Source organism: Podarcis liolepis (genome assembly GCF_965112155.1).
Source record: "Podarcis liolepis genome assembly, chromosome: 18".
NCBI classification, from domain to species: Eukaryota; Metazoa; Chordata; class Lepidosauria; order Squamata; family Lacertidae; genus Podarcis; species Podarcis liolepis.
In genome coordinates, this window is record NC_139572.1 from 3,497,311 (window position 1) to 3,524,610 (window position 27,300).

A 27,300-nucleotide genomic window follows, 5' to 3' on the forward strand; every position below is an offset into this window, starting at 1 on the left:
TGTGGAGTTCCGGCTGCGTGGAACCTCCATAGCCAGGAGAAATCTACCCCTCGATATCACCCCAGTGTGGGGAAGAGCAATAGATCTACAGTGGCACCTCGGGTTACATACGCTTCAGGTTACAGACTCCACTAACCCAGAAATAGTGCTTCAAGTTAAGCACTTTGCTTCAGGATGAGAACAGAAATCGTGCTCTGGCGGGGCGGCGGCAGCAGGAGGCCCCATTAGCTAAAGTGGTGCTTCAGGTTAAGAACAGTTTCAGGTTAAGTACGGACCTCCGGAATGAATTAAGTACTTAACATGAGGTACCACTGTATTTGCCTAGTTGCTGTATTAAACCGAGAACAGCTTGATTCCTTAAGGCAGAAGTCTGTGTCTGAGCTTCCAGGGCCCTTTGAATAATTGACGCAAACAATTCAAAGGATCTGTCTATTCACAGATTTATTTATTTTTTAAAGGAGTGGAACCTCCGTACATAGGTGCAGTCTATCTCTGATTGGGACCCGGGTGGCGCTGTGGGTTAAACCACAGAGCCTAGGACTTGCCGATCAGAAGGTTGGCGGTTCGAATCCCCGCAGTGACTAGGTTAGCTCCCGTTGCTCGGTCCCTGCTCCTGCCAACCTAGCAGTTCGAAAGCACATCAAGTGCAAGTAGATAAATAGGTACCGCTCCGGCGGAGAGGTAAACGGCGTTTCCGTGCGCTGCTCTGGTTCGCCAGAAGCGGCTCAGTCCTGCTGGCCACATGACCTGGAAGCTGGACGCCGGCTCCCTCGGCCAGTAAAGCGAGATGAGTGCCGCAACCCCAGAGTCGGCCACGACTGGACCTAATGGTCAGGGGTCCCTTTACCTTTACCTATCTCTGATTACCAGAAGCTGGGGGAAAGCCCAGGCCCTCTGTCATTCCTTGCTTGCAAGTTTCCCTCTGTGTGTGTGTGTGTGTGTGTGTGTGATGGATTTACCTGGATACCTCAGGTGGTCAGAGCGCAGCCCTGATGATATTCCTGCACTGCAAGGCGCTGGACTCCCCTTCCAGTTCTATTCTATGTTGCCTGTCTGTCCTGCAGCCTGAGGCAGTGCACTGGGTTTAAGGGCAAAACAGCCTCCCTTAGCCTCCTGCCCTCTCATTGATTCGAACTACGTCTCCCAACCGCGGTGCTGGCAGCGGCTGATGGGAATTGTAGTTCCAGTTCCCCCTAGCCGTGAGGTTATATCTTTGCTGATTTTAAATCCGGGAGCTGCAGGGTTAAAAGCCTGCAAGCGGAAAAAAAACATCTTGCAACTCATATCACCATGGAGATGAAATCCTTCCATGATGATCAGGGAGGGTGTGTGTGTGGAAATGAGAAAAGCAGCCTGTCTGTCTGTCAACTCCCTACCTGCTGTGGATCATAGTCAGAAGGGGGCTCCTTAGGGTCATCCAGTCCAACCCCCCACAGTGCAGGAATTTTTGGCCCAACATAGGACTCGAACCCACAACCCTAAGATTAGGAGTATTGTGCTCTACCGACCGAGCTGTCCCATCACAGCCACAACATAGCAAAAGTAGGTGAAGGGACCCCTGACCATTAGGTCCAGTCGTGGCCGACTCTGGGGTTGCGGCGCTCATCTCGCTTTACTGGCCGAGGGAGCCGGCGTACAGCTTCCAGGTCATGTGGCCAGCAGACTAAGCCGTGTCTGGCGAACCAGAGCAGCGCACGGAAACACCGTTTACCTTCCCGCCGGAGTAGTACCTACTTATCTACTTGCACTGGTGTGCTTTCGAACTGCTGGGTTGGCAGGAGCAGGGACCGAGCAACGGGAGCTCACTCCGTTGCAGGGATTTGAACCGCCAACCTTCTGATCGGCAAGTGCTAGGCTCTGTGGTTTAACCCACAGCGCCACCCGCGTCCCCTATAGCAAAAGTAGTCGTACGCAATGAATAAATGCACGGCCAAACCGAACGATTTCCTCCCAAATCGCAACGAGACCTGAAATGAAGGCGCTGAAGACCAACAGCAGCAACCCTCCAGCCAAAAGTTCAAAGCTATTCTGTAGCAAGAAGCACTTTCCACATGCTCAGAGGCCAGCTGGCTGGAGACCACGCAGTGGGACGCTAAGGTTTTCTGAACTTTTGGGGACGTTATGGGACTTGGAGCGAAAAGGCATTAACGGGGCAGTGTGGGGAATTATTTATTTTGTGGGCGGGTCCACACCATTCCTTTAAAGCATGTGACGTCCCCCAGAGGATTCTGGGAACTGTAGTTGGACGGCGCTGTCCATTGTACCTCTGTGAAGAGTAAGAACCAGAGTTCCCGGGATTCCTTGGGGGGGGGTCCCATGCGTATTAAGCACGCGTCCGGTGTGCTTAAAAACTTGCTTGACCCATGGCCTGACTTGGTGGAAGCCAACTCTCTTATTTAGCTTGAAACCATGTGGACTAGAATCATAGAATCATAGAATCCTAGAGTTGGAAGAGACCACAAGGGCCATCAAGTCCAACCCCCTGCCAAGCAGGAAACACCATCAGAGCACTCCTGACATATGGTTGTCAAGCCTCTGCTTAAAGACCTCCAAAGTAGGAGACTCCACCACACTCCTTGGCAGCAAATTCCACTGTCAAACAGCTCTTACTGTCAGGAAGTTCTTCCTAATGTTTAGGGGGAATCTTCTTTCTTGTAGTTTGCATCCATTGCTCCGTGTCCGCTTCTCTGGAGCAGCAGAAAACAACCTTTCTCCTTCCTCTATGTGACATCCTTTTATATATTTGAACATGGCTATCATATCACCCCTTGACCTCCTCTTCTCCCCCTTATTTTGGGGGAAGGGGTTGTTGCTCTGTGGCTGCACGCAGAAATATGATGGGGGGGGGGAGAGAGAGAGAGAGAGAGACAGACAGACCCCTCTGCCTAAAAGCCTGGAGAGTCGCTGCCAGCCAGTGTTGGCAACCCCAAACTAGACAGGCCAATGGCTTGACTCGGTATATAAGCCAGGTTAGACCAACCAGGAGGACGAGGCAGGGTTAGGGCAGCAGCTTCAACCCCTCGCATCTTCAGGTAGGGCTGCGGAACACCCCTACCTGGAACCCCGGGCAGCTGCTGCCGGCCCGTGTTGACAACACCAAAGTCGATGGGGCCTGACTCCTAATTTCCTCTGGGAGCGTGTGTGTGCCTCCTGCCTTCACTCTCTCGCTGCGGGTAGGAGGAAATGCATGAAGATCATTGCACCTTGCACACACGTGTCTGCATGTGTGTGCATGCTACTAGCTCCTTAAGCGGAGGGTGGGTGCCACAAAACCCCTTCCCACCTCCCCCAGCTATGCACACAAGGCAAGCCCATGTTTCCCCCCTCCCCATTTTTTTTGCAGCCGCTGGGATCAAAGCCGCCCGGAACCCTTTTGCTGCTCTTTCCTGGGGTGGGGGTGGCCCCCTCCACTCTGCTGCAGCAACCGTCCGCCCCCTCACTGCCTTCCCCTCTTGCTCATCTCTCTCGTTGGCGTGAGTCAACCCTGTGTGTGTGTGTGTGGGCTGGTGAGCCAGGATCCTAGCGCGTGCATGTGTGTTTGGAAAAGGCGATTTAATTCCAGGCTCCCAACTGCGTCTGGGGTGGAAGGCCGGGTTGCTTGGGGAAGAGAGAAGAGGCTGCCGCCTTTTTCCAGGGTCCGGGGTTGGGGGGAAAGGCTTTTGCCGTTTTTCTCAGCCGCTTTTCGCCCCCCGAAGGCTGCTCTGCGGCCTTCCACTGGCTCCTTAAGGAAAACCATCTGACACCAGGCAGTGGAAGAGGGAGAGAGAGATAGAAGGAAAGGAGAGGAAAGAAAGAAAGGGTGCTTTTGCAATCTGCCACCACCTTCGCTTCTACCCCATCCTGCCTTCCTCTTAAAAATAAATAAAACCACACCAGCCTTTCATTTTGCTTTCCTTCCTCAGCAGCATCTTAAGCTGGCAAGCCAAGCGAGGACCGGTACATCATCTCCCGGGGTGTTGTAATCGCAGCATGGCGTTGCCGAGGATCTTGTGAACGGAATCCACCCGTGATCTTCCCTTCGGCGAAAAACATGTGAGCTGCGAAGGGAGGGGAGATGGATTGCTGGAGGTAACCGGGAGAGAGAGAGAGAGAGAGAGAAAGGGGAAAGAAGAATCTACAACCTCATCGACCACATCGCCTCTTCTGCAAATTTTGATATATGTACATTGCATTTCTTTATTTATTTCCCCCTCCCTGCGCACCCTTGCCTTCTTTTTAATTTAAAAATATTTTTTTAATCTCGTTCTGCAACCGCGCACCGCCGTGTCACTGTGCTTTCGTGCCTCCCTCTTTCACAGGAGGACATCTCTCTCGAGGACGGACAATGAGCGATGATTTGAGCGCATGGGAAAACGCGACGACGGGAGGTGTGACGGTGAGTGTCCCTGCCGTGGAGGCAGGTGGGGAGACGTCTGCGAGGCTTTCCCCCCAGGGTGGGTGATATTCTGTATTGCATGCCCCCCTCCAGAGAGACAGAGAGGTCTCCCCACTTCCCCCCCCCCACCGGCTTTGGATAGGAGAGTTCAGGTTGGCCCAGGTCAGAAATGCCACCAAAGTTTTGGCAGAAGTAGCTGTGGGGGTTGCTGGGTTGTGAGCCTGGGGGAGAGGAGCTGCCTTTTGCCCTGTGGATCCTGACCCTGTTTGATCTGCCCAGCCTAGGCAATTTTTGCTAATGCATTCAGCTGGGGAGCCAGCGAGGACCGGTCCATCATCTCCCGGGGTTGTTGTAATCGGAGCATGGTGCTGCTGATGCTAATGTATTTTAAAATCTGAGACTCCCAGGACGTTTCCGAGCACAATTCAAAGTGTTGGTGCTGACCTTAAAAGCCCTAAACGGCCCAGTAGACCTGAAGGAGCGTCTCCACCCCCATCGTTCTGCCCGGACACTGAGGTCCAGCTCTGAGGGCCTTCTGGCGGTTCCCTCGCTGCGAGAAGCCAAGTTACAGGGAACCAGGCAGAGGGCCTTCTCGGTGGTGGCACCCGCCCTGTGGAACACCCTCCCATCAGATGTCAAAGAGAACAACAACTACCAAACTTTTAGAAGACATCTAAAGGCAGCCCTGTTTAGGGAAGCTTTTAATGTCTAATAGGTTATTGTATTTTAGTGTTTTGTTGGAAGCTGCCCAGAGTAGCTGGGGGGACCCAGCCAGATGGGCGGGGTATAAGTAAATTATTATTATTATTATTATTATTATTATTATTATTATTATTATTATTATTATTAAAAATATTACCTGCCCCCCACACTAAAGTCCCAGGGCAGGTTGCAACTGAAAACACCAATATTAGAAACGATTTAAAACAATTTTGCGAATCGAGGGCAAGTTCTCAGTCGGCATTGCTTTGGCCTAGCGTGGAGGGAAGAAAGTATTTCCTGGGCCCACGAGTCTTGGGAAGGATGGCTGGTCCATCCAGCTGCATATTGTCTGCACTGACTGGTAGCAGCTCTTTGGGGTTTCAGGCAGTGGTTTTTCCCAGGACTGCTCAAGGTTCTGAGCAAAAGGCTCAGATTTTAATAGGAAACGGTTCGAATCTCAGTCAGGCCTTTGGTCCATCTAGCTGATTTATACTGACGGAGTTGCGGTATTGTGAAACTGTGGTAAAAACAAGTAATTGTTGTGGGTGGTGTCTCTGAGCATACGCAGAGTGCCTTTGCCTTGCCGCTCTGCGACCAAAGCTCACCAGTAGAGGAATAAAAAGTAAAGGCATCTAGGTTTGGAGTTTGCAGTTTCTATGCGCATCACCCACTCTCTTAATCTAGAGCAGCGGTTCTCAACCTGTTGGACTACAACTCTCATCATCCCTGAGCTCTGGCCTTGCTAGCCCGGGGGCCGGATCCGGCCCAATCGCCTTCTCAATCCGGCCCACAGACGGTCTAGGAATCAGCGTGTTTTTACATGAGTAGAATGTGTCCTTTGATTTAAAATGCATCTCTGGGTTATTTGTGGGGCATAGGAATTCATTCATATATTTTTTCCAAAATATATAGTCCGGCCCCCCACAAGGTCTGAGGGACAGTGGACCGGCCCCCTGCTGAAAACGTTTGCTGACCCCTGATCTAGAGGTTCTGTGCTACAACTCCCGGGATTGGCCTAGCGCTGATGGGGAGTTGTAGTTCAACAGCTCTGAAGGGGGGCAGCCAGTTGTGGTTTTTGATCACATGGTGGCTTTTTTGACTTCGCTAGTATCTGGGAATATTTGGGGGGGGGTCTGTGGAGCAAGCCAACCTAGAGCAGGAGATCCTTAATCTCAGGGTTGTGGGTTCAAGCCCCAGGTTAGGCAAAAGATTCCTGCATTTCAGGGGGTTGGGCTAGATGATTTTTGAGGTTCCTTCCAGGTTATGATTCTTTAGGAAAAGGGAACCCTCGAAGGGTTTTCTGCTGCTTGTGTTGCAAGCTGTTGCAGATTTCCGCAGCCGGGCCTCTTCCCTTGGTTGAGGGCGCTTGCCTGGCACGCAGACGGACCCGGGTTCAATCCTGCCCACCGCCAGTCAGAAACAGACCCAAGCCACGTGCGTTCGCAGAAGGCAGTTGTTGGCTTCCAAATCTGCAAGAAATGCTTTGGATATGTCGTTTGTGAAAGTAAGGACCGTTGCTTGGGATGCAGACAGGGCTGAGTCCCCTCCCATCTCTGCACATTTCCCTTTTCCAAAACGATTCGGAACTCTGCGCTGAGGACTAGCTGGTTGCTGAGTCATCAGTAAGCGACAGTCCCATGGAAGGGGCCGGAGGATTTAATGCGGTCAGTCGCTGACTTGAGCACTGACTCAGCTACCGCCCACCACCACTGCTGGCCCTGCAGTCGTAGAATTGTAGATTTAGAAGAGACCAACAGGGATCATCCTGTCGAATTCAGGAGTGTTTTTGCCTGGCGGAGGACTCGAACCCACAACTTGAGATATTCCAGTTTTGCACATGATCGCAGAAGAATCAGAGAAGGGGTTCCCAGGGGTCTACTCCCTGCAGTGCAGGAATCGCAGCTTCACGGGCCCAAATTTAAGTTGGGCGCTTTGACCTCGACAGGTAGAAATCTAACGGATTGAAAGTTCTGGGGTCTTTCTCTCTGTGCTGGGAAAAGCCTGGGTAGCTGAATCTTTGGCTGCTAAGAGCCCTTCATCAAAGACCTCTTTCAGGGGGTAAAAGGTAAAGGGACCCCTGACCGTTAGGTCCAGTCGTGGCCGACTCTGGGGTTGCGGCGCTCATCTCGCTTTACTGGCCGAGGGAGCCGGCGTGCAGCTTCCGGGTCATGTGGCCAGCAGGACTAAGCCGCTTCTGGCGAACCAGAGCAGCGCATGTAAACGCCGTTTACCTTCCCGCCAGAGCGGTACCTATTTATCTACTTGCACTTTGACGTGCTTTCGAACTGCTAGGTGGGCAGGAGCAGGGACTGAGCAATGGGAGCTCACTCTGTTGCGGGGATTCGAACCGCCGACCTTCTGATCGGCATGTCGTAGGCTCTGTGGTTTAACCCACAATTACAAATTATTACTGGGCAATAATAAGAATAAATTGTTGTTGTTCTTACTGGTAAAGGTAAAGGGATCCCTGGCCATTAGGTCCAGTCGTGACCGACTCTGGGGTTGCGGCGCTCATCTCGCTTTGGTTCCTACTGGTATCTTACTGTTATTTTATGAATATAGTGCCAGCACTTAGCATCAGCAATGAGCACATAGAATTATAGAATCCTAGAGCTGGAAGGGACCCCAAGACCATCTAATCCAACCCCCTGAGATGCAGGAATCTTAACACATTTAAGTGAAAGGATCACTGTCCCAGGGAGAACAGTTCAAGAAGGACACTGACAAACTGGAACGTGTCCAGAGGAGGGCAACCAAAATGGTCAAAGGCCTGGAAACGATGCCTTATGAGGAACGGCTAAGGGAGCTGGGCATGTTTAGCCTGGAGAAGAGGAGGTTAAGGAGTGATATGATAGCCATGTTCAAATATATAAAAGGATGTCACATAGAGGAGGGAGAAAGGTTGTTTTCTGCTGCTCCAGAGAAGCGGACACGGAGCAATGGATCCAAACTACAAGAAAGAAGATTCCACCTAAACATTAGGAAGAACTTCCTGACAGTAAGAGCTGTTTGACAGTGGAATTTGCTGCCAAGGAGTGTGGTGGAGTCTCCTACTTTGGAGGTCTTTAAGCAGAGGCTTGACAACCATATGTCAGGAGTGCTCTGATGGGGTTTCCTGCTTGGCAGGGGGTTGGACTCGATGGCCCTTGTGGTCTCTTCCAACTCTAGGATTCTATGATTCTATGAGATTCATTGCACAGTGGAATCAACTGGAGTGGGGTGGGAAGAAGACTTGAGTTTTGAGGATGGAGGGTCAGGGAAGGGCACAGAGTTCTTAAAATTGCAAAGTTGGAGGGGTGATTTGAGTCCAATCTCTTTACTCTTGAGAACCTTACGAGGAGGGTGCCTGTTGCATCTCTGTGTGCTTTGTAACCGCACTGAGATCACTGACTCGTGCAGAGACATAAGGGAACCATCTCCTAAGGGCAGGCAATTCTTGAGTTCGCACGCCATAAACTTGTGCGTGAAAAAGTGAAGAGTGTCTCCATCTCTCTCTCTACCCTCAGGGTGGAGAAATGTGCCCTCATACAGCCAGGGAATATACCGTATTTTTCGCTCTATAAAACGCACCAGACCACAAGACGCACCTAGTTTTTGGAGGAGGAAAACGGGGGAAAAAATATTCTGAATCCCAGAAGCCAGAACAGCAAGAGAGATCGCTGCGCAGTGAAAGCAGCAATCCCTCTTGCTGCTCTGGCTTCTGGGATAGCTGCGCAGCCTGCATTCGCTCCATAAGACGCACACACATTTCCCCTTACTTTTTAGGAGGGGAAAAGGGAGTCTTCTAGAGCAAAAAATACGGTATATTTTTCTGAGTCTCCTTGCTGTGGAGGTAGCTTGTACAGGACAAGGGTGAGGAAACTCAGCCCCATCAGCTCCCCCCACCCTTTGTACCCATATATTGTGTCTTTTTATTTTCCTCTCCCTTCCCTCCTTCCCCCCCAAAAAATCCCACCTTCCAGACGGTGCCTGGCGAAGTGAAGACCCACGATGGGTATTTTCTGCTGCTGATACTTCTCTCCATCTTTATCGGGGGCACTTTGGTGCTTCTCTTTGGCATCCTGATCGCCTGCCGGCGATGCTGCGAGGCCGACCGGCGACACTCCAGGTAATGGGGTGTGGGGAGCAAGACTGGGACCCTAAGCTGGGGAGGTCACACTGCGAAAGGCCAGTTCTGCAACCAAAACAGAGGGTTATGCAGAGTCAGAGAGGCTTGGTCTGAGCGCTGGTCTTTTCCCCTAGCCGCAAAGTAAGATTCTATTCCTCATTGATTTAAAAGACGACTGCTTTAACCACAGGACTTCCATAGAGCCACAGAGTTGGAAAGGACTGCCTCCAGATGTCTTCTAAAAGAAGGTTCTGTAGTTCTGAAGGAGCGTCTCCACCCCCATCGTTCTACCCGGACATTGAGGTCCAGCTCCGAGGGCCTTCTGGCGGTTCCCTCACTGCGAGAAGCCAAGTTACAGGGAACCAGGCAGAGGGCCTTCTCGGTGGTGGCGCCTGCCCTGTGGAACGCCCTCCCGTCAGATGTCAAAGAGAACAACAACTACTAGACTTTTAGAAGACATCTGAAGGCAGCCCTGTTTAGGGAAGCTTTTAATGTTTGATGCGTTACTGTATTTTAATATTTTGTTGGAAGCTGCCCAGAGTGGCTGGGGAAGCCCAGGCAGATGGGCGGGGTATAAATAATAAATTATTATTGTTGTTATTCGCCTCCTTGACATCAGTCTAGTTCTTGGAGGGACCTGTGCCTCATTGTGGATTGATTTTTTTTAAATAATAATAATAATATTGGGCTGTTCGTTACTTCCTGGCCTCGCAGGCTTGAAGGTGCGTGTGAAAATGAAGCCATTTGGGCGAAGTTGGTAAAAAAATCATAGGAAGATAGATAGATAGATAGATAGATAGATAGATAGATAGATAGAGTGGTACCTTGGGTTAAGTACTTAATTCTTTCCGGAGGTCCGTTCTTAACCTGAAACTGTTCTTAACCTGAAGCACCACTTTAGCTAATGGGGCCTCCGGCTTCTGCCGCGACGCCGGAGCACGATTTCTGTTCTCATCCTGAAGCAAAGTTCTTAACCTGAAGCACTATTTCTGGGTTAGCGGAGTCTGTAACCTGAAGCGTCTGTAACCCGAGGTACCACTGTACACAGCGCATTCCCTTAATATGCAAATCGTGGCTTATGCAAACCTAGAGCTATTCAGCACAGGTTTTTCCTAGACCTTTTCCATCTCACTCTGTTGCGTACGCCTTTTTCAAGGTTTTTCGCCCGCCCTCCCACCTTCTTCTTCTCTTTCTTTTTTCCCAGAGCCAGCGATGACCCCGAGAAAACAAACACCACCTATCTGGATGACTCCCAGCCGGCTCAAGGTGAGATGCTTGCTTGCTTTACTTTCAAAAGCAGGCAGGGCTTGCTGCATCGTTTTCTATAGGAAGGTCTGGTGGTACCCGTTCTGGTTGCTAGGGCCTGTTGCCCTGGAAACGGTTGCTCTCACTCTCTCTCTCTCTTCTTTTCTTCCTCCTGTTGCATCTCCTGGTACCGAACCCAGCACCTCTCCAGGGAGGCTGCCTCTCTGGTTTAATTCCTCCCCCCCTCCCCAAAAAGCCTATCAGTGGGGGGGGGATTTGGAGGAGGGGTTTAAATCAGGCCCATAGCATCCTTGGCGACCCGAGTGCGAGAGCAGCTCTCCCCTCCTGCGGTTTCTAGCATACGGTTTTGTTAGTAGCTATCTATAGGCTTAGGGATGCGGGTGGCGCTGTGGGTTAAACCACAGAGCCTAGGACTTGCTGATCAGAAGGTCAGCGGTTCGAATCCCCGCGACAGGGTGAGCTCCCGTTGCTCGGTCCCTGCTCCTGCCAACCTAGCAGTTCGAAAGTACGTCAAAGTGCAAGTAGATAAATAGGTACCGCTCCGGCGGGAAGGTAAACGGCATTTCCGTGCGCTGCTCTGGTTCGCCAGAAGTGGCTTAGTCCTGCTGGCCACATGACCTGGAAGCTGTACGCCGGCTCCCTCGGCCAGTAAAGCGAGATGAGCGCCGCAACCCCAGAGTCAGCCACGACTGGACCTAACGGCCAGGGGTCCCTTTACCCTTACCTTTAGGTCTAAACCACAGAGCCTAGGGTTTGCCGATCAGAAGGTCAGTGGTTTGAATCCCCGCGAGATATGTTAAGCCTTTGTTTGTTATAATATTGCTCTATTTGCAATCCTTGTTTTGCTGATTTCATTTCACATTCTAATTTTCTGAGATTGTTAATTTGGGGTTTTCATCAGCTGTGTTATCATCACAATGATAACAAATAAAGTCTTGACATATCTCGCTTTGCATGTCGTGAGTCTACCTCATATATTAGTTTCACCTTTTAAGTTGAATTACTGAGATAAATGAACTTTTCCACGATATTCTAATTTACCGAGTTTCATTTGTATCTCTGGGATTTTGCTAGCTAGGATGGGTGGGTTTCATGGAGGATGAAGTTAATGGACTATGCAGAACTAGATAAACTAACAGGAAGGATTCGAAACCGGCGAGACCAGAAATTCACGGAAGACTGGAGTAAATTTACGGACTATCTGAAAAGTAATTGTGAAGAGCAGACGACGTTTGTAGGGTTGCAATAAGTTTCGTGAGGAGTATTATTAGAAGTATTGTGAAAATGGACAAGGGGGAGGATGATTTGTTAAGAGATGTAAAGGCAATATAAAGTTAAGAAATGCATAAGAAGTGGTTAAAACGGTGGATCATCAGAGGTGCTGACGGAAGTCTAAAAGGATGGTATAAGGGATAAGTTTTGTGGTACGTTTTATTAATTTATATGTTAAAATTAATAAAAAATATTATAAAATAAAAATGATGGGTGGGTTTCTAAAAACCCCACCATTGCCTCCCCTAGATATCACCATCAACGTGGATGACCCTGAGTGCATGTCCAGCTACAGTTACCGAGACGCGGAGAGCGAGAGATTCCTTTCTTCGGGAAGCGCCACGGGGCGACGGGTGTCCTTCAATGAGGCGGCCCTCTTCGAACAGAGCAAGAAGACCCAGGAGAAAGGGAGGAGGTAGGCGGGGGTCCTGGGTTCGAGAGAGAAGTACAATTAGTATGTATACATTTCAACTTTTTCAAAAATGCACATTTTTCATTGATTTTATAACAATACCAATCAATGCCAAATTCTACAATTTAATCAAACTGGCCCCAACCCAGTGAATGAGTTCATTCTTCTACTTTTTTTCTTCCAAAATTTAAATAAATTCCTATTCCGTTCAGATATGATAATCCGTTATATAAGGGATCGTCTTTAAAAAAATTAATCCTTGCATCAGCCCTGTGATGGAAGGACCAGCTGAGAGGCTGTAGTCCCTTGATGGGTTTGAGGGCTGGGTTGGGAGGACTTGAACCCGGTACAATGCATGGGGGTCAGACTAGATGGGCTCTGAGGTGGCCCCCAAGGCCTGTGATAAGCCTGTTTTGCGGCTCTGGGTCAGTATTTCTCTCCCAGGATTGCCTACCTTCTGGAGGCAAAGGAAGGTTTCTACCTTTCAGCGATGGGCCTTGGAGAAAAATATTTAAGTTTTTGGTTTTTTGGGGGGTTGGAGAGACAGTGTGCCAGAGATGGCAGGGGCTGATGGGAAATCATGGTCCAAAATGGCCGTTCTGGCAGGGGCTGATGGGAAATCATGGTCCAATATGGCTGTGCTGGCAGGGGCTGATGGGAAATCGTGGTCCAAAATGGCCGTGCTGGCAGGGGCTGATGGGAAATCATGGTCCAAAATGGCCGTGCTGGCAGGGGCTGATGGGAAATCATGGTCCAAAATGGCCAGATGGGAAATCGTGGTCGAAAATGGCCGTGCTGGCAGGGGCTGATGGGAAATCATGGTCCAAAATGGCCGTTCTGTCAGGGGCTGATGGGAAATCGTGGTCCAAAATGGCCAAGCTGACAAAGATTGAGGGAAATCCTTTCCCTGCCAGGTACACCCTGACCGAGGGAGACTTCCACCACCTGAAGAACGCCCGCCTCAGCCACCTGCCCTTGCCCCCGTCCGCCGCCCTCAAGATTGTCACCATCCACGAGTCCAACGAGAACAGCATCGCCATGACGCCTCGGCACCCCCCAGCCAAGCCCAGCCTCGCCATCTTCCAGGTGAGACCCAGAGGAGCCGAGGGGCAGGATTCCAGTTCTTTAAATCATGTTTGTAAGCTCTCTGGGGCAGAGACCCAACTTATTACTTCTATTTTTACAGCCGCCCAGAGTGGCTCAGGTAACCCAGTCGGATGGGCAGGGTATAAGAATATTATTATTATTATTATTATTATTATTATTATTATTATTATTATTATTAATTTATTGCTTGGCATTGCAGAGGGTGTCCATGGATGCTCAGAAGAGAGTTAGCTGAGGCCCCTCTCAGTTATTTAATTCACATTTGTAAGCTCCCTGGGCGGGGTATATTATTATTATTATTATTATTATTATTGTTATTATTATTATTGCTTGGCCTATCTAAGGACGTCCATAGATGCTCATGAGAAAGAAATTTGCTGAGGCCTCTCGCAGTTCTTTAATTCACATTTGTAAGCCCTCTGGGGCAGAGACCTGTCTTATTACTTAATAATAATTTACCGCTGCCCAGTCAGATGGGTAGGGTATAAGAATCATTATTATTATTATTATTATGCCTGTCTGAGGGCACCCATGGCCGCACAGAAGAGAGAATTTAGCCCAGTTCCTTAATTCATATTTATTTGTAAGCTTACTGGGGCAGAGACCTGTCTTATCTCCTGCAGAGGCCACATTTGGCCTTCCCATGGCTGGTCCTAGAGGCAAACTTTTTGTACGGAAACAGAGCGGGGTGAGGGGGCAATTTGGATGCATTTTTTGGAAATGCCTCTTCAATTTTTACGCCCGCAGGGTGTAAACTTCCGGGAGGTTTGTGAGTGGGTCGGTGAAGCTATCCCTAACCCTTTCTCACCTTCATCCCTTCTTGGTTTTTTTTAAAGTAATAGTTATTGAACAATCAAAAGCTTCAAAATTTAAACATAAAATACAAAAACCAAAAAAACTACAAAAATAAGAAAATACAAAACAAAACACATAGAGGTACACAATAGAGAACAGTTAACAGAATAGAAGAAAAAGAAGAAAAAACACCTAAGAACAAAACTGGAAAAAGATTAGTATTTTCATATCTTATACTTCATTCACTAGTTTCTTGACCTCCTCACACCTCCCTTTTTGTATTCCAGTTCAGATATTTAGTTCAGCAAATCCTTACCCTCTATCATTTATCCTTACTCAACATCTTAACTTATAATAAATATATATTTTCCACCATTATCCATCCATATTTACATATTCTTGTTAAACTTTTGACCAACACCGCTTGTTTTCAATCCAACATCCCTTTAACATTCATTAATTTTACAGTATTTCTGTAGATAGTCTTTAAATTTTTTCCATTCTTCTTCCACCCACCTTCATATCTTCTTGGCAGCACCCCTTGCCGGAGACGGCGCTGACCAGCCACGGAACCTGCGCCAGTTCTGCCTTGCCGGGAGATACTTATAATTCCACCGTCGAGGCTGGTTCCTCCGCTTCATCGGATTCTGGCGAAGGCACCTCGGTACGTCAGCTTAACTGGGGATCGCCACATGCAGAAATTTAGGATATTGGGGGGCTGCTGGCTTGAGAGCAGGACATGTGAAAAAAGGGATCCTACAAGTTTAGCAATGAGACAACCGTGTGATGCAGCAGCAAAAAAGCCTAATGTGATTCTAGGCCATTAATTTTATTATTTCGGTCACAGACCAGTGCCAGCCCACATACAATATCAAGGAAGTCATAAAACACAACAGGGATACATTTGAATTTGCAATTAGGTACAACAGGGACGATACAGATATAGCAACAGCTAAAAATATATATAAATTAAAACTTAGTCAGGGACGCGGGTGGCGCTGTGGGTTAAACCACAGAGCCTAGGGCTTGCTGATCAGAAGGTCAGCGGTTCGAATCCCCGCAATGACGGAGTGAGCTCCCGTTGCTCGGTCCCTGATCCTGCCAACCTAGCAGTTCGAAAGCACGTCAAAGTGCAAGTAGATAAATAGGAACCGCTCCGGCGGGAAGGTAAACAGCGTTTCCGTGCGCTGCTCTGGTTTGCCAGAAGCGGCTTAGTCCTGCTGGCCACACGACCCGGAAGCTGTACGCCGGCTCCCTCGGCCAGTAAAGCGAGATGAGCGCCGCAACCCCAGAGTCGGTCACGACTGGACCTAATGGTCAGGGGTCCCTTTACCTTTATAACAGGGACAATACAGATATAGCAACAGTTAAAAACATATATAAATTAAAACTTAAGTCACTAACATATAACCTAAAATTATAATTTAAGGCCTTAATCGTTATGATAGCACAGCTTGTTCCCTACGTTTTACGGCAGTCGCACAGAATTTGGCTACCCTGCACAAATCTTGCACCCTGTTCAAGGGAATGCCTTGATTCGGACCACACCTGCGGTCCTGTGTCCAGTTCTGGGTACCCCATTTTAAGAAAGAGATTGAAAAGGTGCGCAGAGGAGGGCTTGGAAAATAGACGATGGACAGGTGATCAAATACCGGAAGGGCTGCTAGCCGCTTGGAAGATGGAGCTTGTTTTCTGCTGCTCTCCAGAGCGCAGGATTCGAACCCGCGTCTTCAAGTTACAAGAAAAGGAGATTCCGGCTAAACGTCAGGAAGAACTTTCTGACAGCAAGAGCTGTTTGACAGTGGAACGGACTCTTTTGAAAGGGCTCTCCTTCCTTGGACGTTTTTAAGCAGAGGTCGGATGCCCGCCTGCCAGGGGCGCTATGGCTGAGATTCCTGCATTTCAGGGGGTTGGACTAGATGGCCCGAGGCTCCCTTCCAGCTCTTAAGATTCGATGTCTCTGTGCATCTGTGGAGGGGACCCCAAATTTGGAGGTTCAAAGCTAATGCTAAGTATGAACCCCATGTTTGCTGCATCAAACGCTCAGGCCTGCAAAACACATATTTTTTTCGCTGAAAAAAAAACCACACCCCAAAATCCTGGCACGGGTTTGGAGAAGATCCCAAATTTGGGGGTTTGTTGTTTATTTTTCCTGCAGGTTCCCTCGGGGGAACTCTGTGAGAGACAGAATTACAACAGGAAAACCCCCCCAGAAACCCAAAGAGATTCTGTCTCTCACAGCTACGATAAAACCTACCGTTAAAATTACGGAATGGTCATTTCTTCGTGTCAGAGGGCAAACGGGCAAATTGGGCAGGGGGATCAAATACTTATTTCCCTCGCTGTGCGTGTTTTGCCGACGCGTCTTCCGTCCTTGTGCCATTGTAGAGCAGCGCGTCTCTCTGCGGGTTTGATGGTTAGGGGAGCATTTTTATTCGGGTGGCAAAACCGCCGGCCGTTCCTGACCGATCCCTCCTCCTTCCTTCCTTCCTCTCTTCTCAGTCCGACGGCGCCGGCCAGAGTCCCAAAGGTGCTGGAGGGGGCGGGACGGGGGAGCCCCCGCCGGCCCCTGCCCAGGGCGCCGTCCTTCACTTCTTCACCCGCCTACGCCGCCATGCCAGCCTCGAGGGCGCCGGACCCTACTTTCGGATCAAGAAATGGAAACTGGAGACGAGTCAGAGAGCATCCAGTCTGGACACGAGAGGTGGGTCATGCCGATGGAGGGGTGATACTTTGGCCTGGGGGGGGGGCGGATACGCCATGCTCCTTCTTGGGTTGTTGCCCGGCTGCGCTGGTCCCGTGGGTTAACCGTGCAGCGAGGTCCGAGTCCAATCCATAGCTGTCAACTTACAGATTTGAAAATAAGGGACCAGCAGCCTCGAAAATAAGGGATCAGCAGCCAAAATAAGGGATCAACAATTACTTTGATAAAATACATGTTTTGTTGCATGCAAATGGCTTTAGATACCTATTAGGTCCATAAATTACCATATATTCAACACACAAAAACAGCAACAATTTGTTGTTGACAAAGCACAGCTGGGAATAGAAAGGGCCCCATTACCTTCAGTAGCTTATTTAAGGGACATCATCAATAAGGGACAGCAGCGGGACATGGCGCTGGGATAAGGGACTGTCCCGCCAAATAAGGGACGCTTGACAGCTATGGTCCAATCCGAGGTCGAGGGTGCAGTATGGAGGCTGTCCGTCAAAGCTGAAGCGGGGTCCAAAGCAGGGAGTCGGGTGAGGTGAGGCGCTCCGGCAGGACAGGGTTCAGGCAGGAACAGACTACCAACAATGTTGTTCCCGCAACTTGGGACTGGGCTGGCTGGCTTTTATCTCCTCCGAGGCATAGGGCGGCCCCGATCCTCTGGCGACTCGCCTCTCCTGGAGGCGAGCCCTCCTCCTGCGGGAACTTAGTTCCCTCCGCCTCTCTGCCCTGAGCCTCTGCAGCTCAGGAGAGGCTGGAGGGTTCCCGGACCCAGAGGCAACCTCAGTTTCCTCTGACGGGGCTGAGAGTGGAGCACCTGCAGGCAATGGGTCCTCCATCACCTCAGGAGCCAGAGCAGACTCACCTGAGGACCTAGCACAGGTGAGGACCCTTCAGGCTCAGCTGGTTCTGGAGGCAGGGACTCCTGTGCAGGCTGGGACTCCTCAGGTTCAGCCTCCAAGTCCGAATCCCAAGCCATCACACCTGCTTTGGTGCCCACCCACTCTCACTGGCACGATTCAAGCGTTGCACCAGTGAACTGGAGGCATCAATGCAACCTCTCTTGATCTGGTGGTCCCTGGGGCAAAATAAAGCCTTGTAGTCTCTTTTATTTAAGCGTACAGTGGTACCTTGGTACTCAAACACCTTGGTTCTCAAACACCTTGGTTCTCAAACACCTTGGAACCCAAATGCTGCAAACCCGGAAGTGTGTGTTCTGGTTTGCGAACTTTTTTCGGAAGCCGAATGTGCTCCATTTTGAGTGTTGTGCTTCTGATTTGAGTGCCACACGTCTGTTTAGACTGAGGTCTGTCTGGTTTTGCTATTTATTTTGCGTTTTTGTTTTTTGCGGCTCTTTTTTGTTTTGTTTTTGTGACTGTGTGGAACCCAGTTCAGCTACTGATTGTGTGACAGCAGTACGTTGTGTATTGCTTTCCTTTTATGGACCCGTGGTCTCGTTAGATAGCAAGATTCATGTCAAATTCCTGTGTCAGGGGTTGTTTTTAAAAGTCCGGAGTGGATTAATCCGTACTGCATTACTTTCTATGGGAAAGCGCCCCTTGATTTTGGAATGCTTTGGTTTTGGAACGGACTTCCGGAACGGATTAAGTTTGAGAACCAAGGGGCCACTGTAACGTGTTTCAGGTTTGCGACAGTGTTGCTGCAGTTGTTCAAAGAAAATAAAAGAAACACAGCTTTTTTAAAGCATTTGTTAAACTCGCTCTGTAAAAAAAAATATACCGTATTTTTTGCTCTATAAGACTCACTTTTTCCCTCCTAAAAAGTAAGGGGAAATGTGTGTGCGTCTTATGGAGCGAATGCAGGCTGCGCAGCTATCCCAGAAGCCAGAACAGCAAGAGGGATTGCTGCTTTCGCTGCGCAGCGATCCCTCTTGCTGTTCTGGCTTCTGAGATTCAGAATATGTTTTTTCTTGTTTTCCTCCTCCAAAAACTAGGTGCGTCTTGTGGTCTGGTGCGTCTTACAGAGCGAAAAATGCGGTATATCTGAAAACCCGTAGAATGGAAAGTGACCCTGCCAAAATAAACTTTGCGGTACAAGCTTAAAGCCATACCATTTAAATTGGCTTAATCTTGAAGCGTAATTGGATGAGATTGAAGCCTAAGCACGCGAGGTCCTGTGCAAGGTAGTAAAATACTCTTAAGACCTTTCACGGTCTTTGGACTGAGTTGCATCAACAAGAGAAGCCATTTTTTTAATGCAGTAAGAGAGATGTGTTCATCAGGATGAGGCCATAAAGCACCCTCTTTCTTCATGATTTCATGATCATTGATTCAGGACACTGACAAACTGGAACGTGTCCAGAGGAGGGCAACCAAAACGGTCAAAGGCCTGGAAACGATGCCTTATGAGGAACGGCTAAGGGAGCTGGGCATGTTTAGCCTGGAGAAGAGGAGGTTAAGGGGTGATATGATAGCCATGTTCAAATATATAAAAGGATGTCCCATAGAGGAGGGAGAAAGGTTGTTTTCTGCTGCTCCAGAGAAGCGGACACGGAGCAATGGATCCAAACTACAAGAAAGAAGATTCCACCTAAACATTAGGAAGAACGTCCTGACAGTAAGAGCTGTTTGACAGTGGAATTTGCTGCCAAGGAGTGTGGTGGAGTCTCCTCCTTTGGAGGTCTTTAAGCAGAGGCTTGACAACCATATGTCAGGAGTGCTCTGATGGTGTTTCCTGCTTGGCAGGGGGTTGGACTCGATGGCCCTTGGGGTCTCTTCCAACTCTATGATTCTATGATTATCTGCATTATCTCAGAGAATCTTTATAAAGTGATGTATCGTCAGTATTTAACTCGTGAGAAACGATTATCCTCCCATTGCGCTTTGGTGCACATATAGGGTTTGCCATATTTCAAAAAGTAAAAACCAGGACACACCAAAAGTTGTTGAGTTTTTTACTAGAAACCCCCTCCCCAATAGTTTTGCTTTTATTTAGGAAAACCCAAAAGTTGTTGTTGATCTTTTTTATTAAAAAACAAAGGCGCCAAAACCCCCACGAATTTTTGATTGACTTCTCTAAGATCCAGGACAAAGCGCTGCTTTTTGGACATCGATTCCACCTTTGAAATCCTGGACCTATTGCAGCCCTATGTACACAGAGGCTTTAATTCTGATCAAGACGTCATTTTTATACAGGTGGCGCTGTGGGTTAAACCACAGAGCCTAGGACTTGCCGATCAGAAGGTCGGTGGTTCGAATCCCCGTGACAGGGTGAGCTCCCATTGCTTGGTCCCTGCTCCTGCCAACCTAGCAGTTCAAAAGCACACTAGTGCAAGTAGATAAATAGGTACCGCTCCGGCGGGAAGGTAAACGGCGTTCCATGCGCTGCTCTGGTTCTCCAGTCATGCTAGCCACATGACCCGGAAGCTGTACGCCGGCTCCCTCAGCCAATAAAGCGAGATGAGCGCCGCAACCCCAGAGTCGGCCACGACTGGACCTAACGGTCAGGGGTCCCTTTACCTCAGGTTAAGTACTTAATTTGTTCCGGAGGTCCGTTCTTAACCTGAAACTGTTCTTAACCTGAAGCACCACTTTAGCTAATGGGGCCTCCCGCTGCCGCCACCGCACGATTTCTGTTCTCATCCTGAAGCAAAGCTTTTAACCCGAGATACTATTTCTAGGTTAGCAGAATCTGTAACCTGAAGCGTATGTAACACGAGGTACCACTGTAATTGCTGGTTGAATGGACATCTCTTTTTGCTGGCAGGGCGGGATTCGAGAAAGGCTTGCCCTTGTCCAAAATAATCATATTTTGGTTGTCGTCTCTTCTCTTTCTCTCTCTCTCCCCCCCCAATGTTGCCCCCCCCCCCCGCTTAACTCTTGGTCTTCGCCATCCGGTCCTTTGCCCAGGCTCTCCGAAACGGCACCAGTTCCAGCGGCAGAGGGCCGCAAGCGAGAGCATGGACCAAGAAGACCGTGACCCCCACCAGACGGACATCATCCAATACATCGCCCGGACCGATGACGTGGCGTTCAGGCCCGTCGGCGGGCCGTTCCTGCCCGCTCCAGCCAGCTCCACCTTATCCCTCGGCAGGTATTTTTCAGTAGATAAGTGGGAATGGGGTGGGGGGGTGGGGCAGAGAAGACACAGGTGCGATGGCATGAGGAAAGACTGGGGGAGAATTTCGGCAGCACTGCAAGATGCATGGATTGGGTAGGCTTAAGTTAAAGGTAAAGGGACCCCTGACCATTAGGTCCAGTCGTGGCCGACTCTGGGGTTGCGGCGCTCATCTCGCTTTATTGGCCGAGGGAGCCGGCGTACAGCTTCCGGGTCATGTGGCCAGTAGGACTAAGCTGCTTCTGGCGAACCAGAGCAGCGCACGGAAACGCCGTTTACCTTCCCGCCAGAGCGGTACTTATTTAAGTACTTAATTCGTTCTGGAGGTCCATTCTTAACCTGAAACTGTTCTTAACCTGAAGCACCACTTTAGCTAATGGGGCCTCCCGCTGCTGCACGATTTCTGTTCTCACCCTGAAGCAAAGTTCTTCCGAGGTACTATTTCTAGGTTAGCAGAGTCTGTAACCTGAAGAATATGTAACCCGAGGTACCACTGTAACAGCAATGCAATATGCAGAAATGGTGAAACTTGCCAGAAGAACAAGAAATCAAGATAACATTAAAAAAAAACAAATAAAAGAATGGAAATGGCTTATTGAATATTAACAGATAATTTGTAAACGGATGAAAACATTGGCAGGATTATTGTAATAACTTGCAGTTTTGTAAGAGTATGTGTTTAAAGAAGATGAATGAATGAGCAAATGAAGTTAATTTGGATATGCAGAAGGTATTAAAATGAAATTTAAGGAACCTCAGAAAGAGGGAGAAGGAAGTAAAGTTTTGAAATGTCAAGATGATTGTGAAATCAGTGAAATGTATAAACACAAAGTGTTTGTGTGTGTGTGTGTGTGTGTGTGTGTGTAAGAACTTGAAAAGAGTGTATGTGTGTATGTATGTATGCGTGTATATACCGTATTTTTCGCTCTATAAGACGCACCAGACCACAAGACGCACCTAGTTTTTGGAGGAGGAAAACAAGGAGGAAAATATTCTGAATCTCAGAAGCCAGAACAGCAAGAGGGATCGCTGTGCAGCGAAAGCAGCAATCCCTCTTGCTGTTCTGGCTTCTGGGATAGCTGCGCAGCCTGCATTCACTCCATAAGACGCACACACATTTCCCCTTACTTTTTAGGAGGGGGAAAGTGAGTCTTATAGAGCAAAAAATATGATATATGAACTTGAAAAGTGTGTGTGTGTGTGTGTGTGTGTGTATGTATGTGTGTGTGTGTATATATATATATATATATATATATATATATATATATCAGGTCTCGATTATCATTTGCTGGTTTTGTTGCATACGATCCTAAGACCCAAAATGTGTTTTTAAAGGGAAAATGTACCCGTTGTGTTCTGGATGCAGGATAGAGCCGTCGGAGCAACCCAGCCCCCCCTCCGCTGAGCCCCCCGCTTTGGAGCCGCCGCCGCCACCGCAGCAGCCCCCCACCCCCCTTTACCATGACATCTGGAGCCTGCGTGCATCGTTGGAGATGTACGCTTCGTCGGAGCAGGGCAACGACCGGGACTCGGTGCGCAGCGACGGCGGGGAGAGCATCTCTTCGAGCGGCGGCTTGCCCAGCTTCCCTTCTTCCTTGGCGGACGAGGCCGAAGGAGGAGAGGACAGATTGCTGGGAAAAGCCAAGCAGGACAGCGTAGAGTCGGAAGCTGGGACCCGGAAGCTCCTGCAGATGGACAGCGGCTATGCCTCCATCGAGGCTCCCGGCGGGCGCGTCGGCGAGGACCAGACGGCCTCGGAGAAGCGATATTGTTTCACCAGTGCGGGCCGCCGACCCACCATCTTTGAGAGTTTCGAAGGCCAAGAACCGGAGGAGGAAGACGAGGCCGCGGAAGGGGCTTCCGGCGGGCCACCGGCCCCAAGTCCGTTGGTTTGGGCCCCTTATGGGCAGCTCTTCCCCACCCGGGACGCGTTGCCCCGCCGGGACTACAGCATCGACGAGAAGACGGACGCCCTCTTCAACGCCTTCGTCCGCCACGACCCTCAATTCGACGAGTCGCCGCTTCGGGCAAAGCACCGTTCCCGGACGCACCTCCGGAAGCAGTGGCAGAGGGCCAAGCAGTACAGCGACCCCGGCGTCCGCTACCCACCAGCCCTGGAGAGGCACCGTACGCCGTTGCGGAGGGGCGACAGCGTCAACTACCCGCTCGAGGGGCGCTACCAAAGCACCCTGCCGCGCATCGTCAGCGCCGGGGACGAGGAAGCGGCACCGGCGACGGCGGAAGCCGGTGACAAAATCCAGGTGATAGAAGAGGAGCCGCCGGAGGAGGCCAAGGGGCCGCCCGATCCGTATGGCAGCGGCTGCCTCGAGGACGGGCAGTGCCCGGGCCTGGGCAGCCTGGGCACCGAACTGATGGACAAGATAACCGGGGGGTTGGAGGAAAGGATGTACGGGCGCTTGAAAAAACCGAGAGAGAGTCCAGGGTGCGTTGTGGCTGTGGCGGACGCCTCCCCTGACCACAGCCCGGAGTAGAGGAGCAGGGGGACGTCGTCGACTTCAGGGTGAGGTAGCCACCGCTCTCTCCCCAGTTCCTCCCCGGTGCCGGCATGGGATTTGCCAGCCGGCCGGGGCAACGGGGCGCACGCCAGGGCTGCACTATCTCAGAGGACGGTGGCCCTGCTGGGGCAGGTACCACGCAAGGGACGTCGCTGCATCCTAGGGGAGCTGCCTGTCTCTAGCCGGACTCGGAGTCCGCAGAGGCTCGAGGGAAACTGGTCAAGGCTGCGTTTGTGCGACGGGCAGCAGCAGGCCCCTTCGGCTTGGCCTTCCGCTTGCGAGGGGCCGGGGAGGGCGGGATCTTGCTCCCGGCAGCCTCTGCTCTCTTCTCGCCGGTGCCCGAGAGGGGTTAAGGGTCCCGAGACGAGCCCGTTCTCCCTTTCCCCTCCAAGGCGGGGTTGCCAAAGCAAGCGCCTCTATTGCACAGCCCGGACGTTACGTTCCCGAGGGGCTTTTTCTCGCTAATAACAGGAGACCCCGGAACCTAGCAGAGGCCCGACTTTTACCTCACGACATTCAAAAGAGCTGGTTGTAGCAGATATAAATGACTCCTTCACCTTTGCACACACACTCTCTCTCTGGTTTTTTTTTTCTTTTTGCAAGCAATAACCTTATCCTTTCCTCCTCCTCCTCCCTCCGTCTGTCGCTGGGCGTCCTCTTGGCGGGAGGCAGAAACAACCTCGCCTCCCAGATGGGACAGAAAAGCCTGCCGGCTTGGCCCCGGATCTCTCACCCAAGTTTCTTCCCAATGAACTTTCGTTGGCGTGGAACTGGCTCCAGAAATCCTGTTTTGCCTGGGTGGATGAAATTGCCATGGGTTACTGCACCGGTTTGGAGCGGGTTGTGCCGTTTTCGGGTACGTACTTGGCAAAGCGAGGCAGGCAGGTTGCAGTAGAAGCAGCGCGCCCAACTTCTTTGATAGCTCAGGCCTCCTTCTTTCCTGGCGCCCTTGCGTTACTCCTCCGTCGCCGATTCTCTTGTTATCGTCAACTTTTCCCGTTCAACAAAATTGTACGCTGTTCCTCCCTTCGCTCTGGCTTTCCTTCCGGCGCCACCATCCCTTGCGCAGAGATACCAAACAGCTTGTTTGGAAAAGGGGGGTGTCGGAGCTGCTACTTGAACGCTCGCAAGTTTCTAGTCCACATGAGAACTGGGCAGCGGAATGAGAAACGCCCTGGTCTTAGCGTCAGTGGATGACGCAGGGATGACTGACGTCCGTGTGTGTTTCCCCCCAGTGTCGTTGGACTGCTAGTCTCAGAAGCCAGGAAGTCTAGAGCCATCAGAAAACCGTCCATTTTTCCTCCTTAGGCTGAGATAGGAGAGCAGCGAGTTCGGGGGCAAGGCCCAGCGGAAGAAAAAGAGGGAGATCAGCCATAGTCCTCACGCACACAGCTACAAAAACGCGCCTGTTCCGACACGTTATTCCGCAATCTGCCCTGTTCTCCAAATCGATGGAAAGGGGGTGCGCGTTCTCTTTTTAATTTTTTTTAAAAAGTTATTTATCCACATATGTGGTTGAAGAAAAATAATAATAATATACAGGTGAAACTCGAAAAATTAGGGTATCATGGAAAGGTTCCTTTATTTCACTAATTCAACTTCAAAGGTGAAACTCATTAATCTCAGAAAATTAGAATATTCAGTGAAATCAGCAAAACAAGGATTGCAGATAGAGCAATATTGGACCTCTGAGAAGTAGAAGCCTATCTCGCTTTGCATGTCATGAGTCGATCTCATATATGAGTTTCACCTTTTAAGTTGAACTACTGAAATAAACGAACTTTCCCGCGATATTCTAATTTTTCGAGTTTCGCCTAGACGAGCAGGCGGTTTTTATTGCGCCTTTAATTTTTAAGCAGATTATAAGGTGGCGGCAGCAAGCTTTTTCTTTTAACGTATCGTTGCTACTACGCGGCTACAAGCACATCGCTTGGGGAAGGGGCAAACTGACCCATTCATCCCCCCCCCCAACACCGCCATGCAGGGAATGTGTGCCAAATCTTTTACGTTTCCTAACTTTTTCCTTTCCATGCTTCAATTCTTTTGCATGTCAACAGGGGGGGGGGGCTCGGGGAGGAGTGGGGTATGTGTGCGCCTGGTTAGATGTGTGGGTCCTGCCCTCCAGTTTTCTTTTTTTTCCCTCTTCAAAATCAACGTCCAAAGCACTACTTGAAGGGTTGGGGAATTGGGGGGGGGCACGGTCAGAAAAGAAGAGAAACTTAATTTTGTAAAAGTGAAAAACGACTGCTGCCAGAGGTGTGGCAGGGCGATCTTTTCTTCCCCTCTTCTTCTTTTGGAGATGTGAGAATATATATATATATATATACACATATATTTATTTATTTATTCCAAAGTCCTGGCTTGTTTTGCCACCTTGCTCTCGTCATTGTCGAAACCGTCATAATCGTCTAGCTTGGGAGTCCTGCCTTGCAAGGGGGGTTGAAGTATAAGACCCTTCTGTGTGTTGGAGGGGGGTCTCTTTCAACTCTGGCCATCCTATGATTTCAATTCGTCCTTTTTTGTCGGCGGGGGGCAACGCAAAGCCTGTTTTTCCCTCCCCGCTTCGTAAAAGCAGCAGACCAAACCACGAACCTCCTTTATCCCTGCCTTTTTCAATGGAGGGGGAGAGCAAAAAATAAAAATACAAGACTTTATTAAATAAACGATGTGCCAACGTTTTCCAATGGGTGTGTGTGGTCTTCTTTTCCCCCTAAGTCGTGGACACTGTCAGCACCAGAGGTTGTATATAGGGCCTGGCGTTATAACTCCCTAGTGTGGCTTTTTCCAACCAGGTGTCCTCTAGATCAGGGGTAGGTAACCTAAGGCCCGGGGGCCGGATCCGGCCCAATCGCCTTCCAAATCCAGCCCACGGATGGTCTGGGAATCAGCGTGTTTTTACATGAGTAGAATGTATGCTTTTATTTAAAATGCACCTCTGGGTTATTTGTGGGGCATAGGAACTCGTTCATTTTTCTTCTTCTTCAAAATATAGTCTGGCCCCACACATGGTCTGAGGGACAGTGGACCGGCCGCCAAATACCATATTTTTCGCTCTGTAAGACGCACCAGACCACAAGACGCACCTAGTTTTTGGAGGAGGAAAACAGGGAAAAAAATATTCTGAATCTCAGAAGCCAGAACAGCAAGAGGGATCACTGCACAGCGAAAGCAGCAATCCCTCTTGCTGTTCTGGCTTCTGGGATAGCTGCGCAGCCTGCATTCGCTCCATAAGACGCACACACATTTCCCCTGACGTTTTAGGAGGGGAAAAGTGAGTCTTATAGAGCAAAAAAACCGGTAATCCAGAGATGCATTTTAAATAAAAGCACACATTCTACTCATGTAAAAACACGCTGATTCCCAGACTGTCCGCGGGCCAGATTGAGAAGGCAATTGGGCCGGATCCGGCCCCCGGGCCTTAGGTTGCCCACCCATGGTGCAAGTGCTTGAGTTTTTAATTGTTTTGCTGCCCTTTCCCACAAGCTCCCATCTCTCCTTCAAGGCCTAGGCAGGAAGTGACTTTGCAGTGTCAGCCAAACCCACGTTGAGCATTAGCCCTTACACTGGCTGGCAGCAGCCTTCCGGCACTTCCGAAAGGGTCTCTGGCCCTATTGCGAGACGCCACCCTGGGACTGATCCTGGCAACGTATACATGCAATATAGGGGTTCCATCGCCAAGGTGGGGCCATTCCCCAGTCAGTCTAGTCTACCTCAAAGGGTTGTTGCGAGAATGAAAAATAGAGGATGCCAGCGGGACAGAAATGCAGCAAAGAAATAGAACTGTAATTTCTCACTGGGACGCGGGTGGCGCTGTGGGTTAAACCACAGAGCCTAGGGCTTGCCGATCGGAAGGTCAGCAGTTCGAATCCCCGCAATGACGGGGTGAGCTCCCGTTGCTCGGTCCCTGCTCCTGCCAACCTAGCAGTTCGAAAGCACATCAAAGTGCAAGTAGATCAATAG

General features: G+C 49.9%; 1 protein-coding gene and 1 long non-coding RNA gene across 2 annotated transcripts in view; one reads left to right on the forward strand and one right to left on the reverse strand.

Annotated features, from left to right (window-relative positions):
* Positions 1-27,300, reverse strand: part of LOC310697629 — a 305,101-nt gene that overhangs the window by 31,806 nt on the left and 245,995 nt on the right. The window lies entirely within an intron of this gene.
* On the forward strand, positions 3,480-26,019 carry CBARP (CACN subunit beta associated regulatory protein). The gene is made up of 10 exons (XM_083483766.1): positions 3,480-4,161; positions 4,299-4,375; positions 9,040-9,185; positions 10,390-10,451; positions 11,973-12,138; positions 13,050-13,221; positions 14,573-14,701; positions 16,540-16,741; positions 20,617-20,800; positions 22,191-26,019. Exons 2-10 carry the CDS (start codon positions 4,325-4,327, stop codon positions 23,314-23,316), a joined length of 2,238 nt encoding a protein of 745 aa, XP_083339892.1. The 5' UTR covers positions 3,480-4,161; positions 4,299-4,324; the 3' UTR covers positions 23,317-26,019.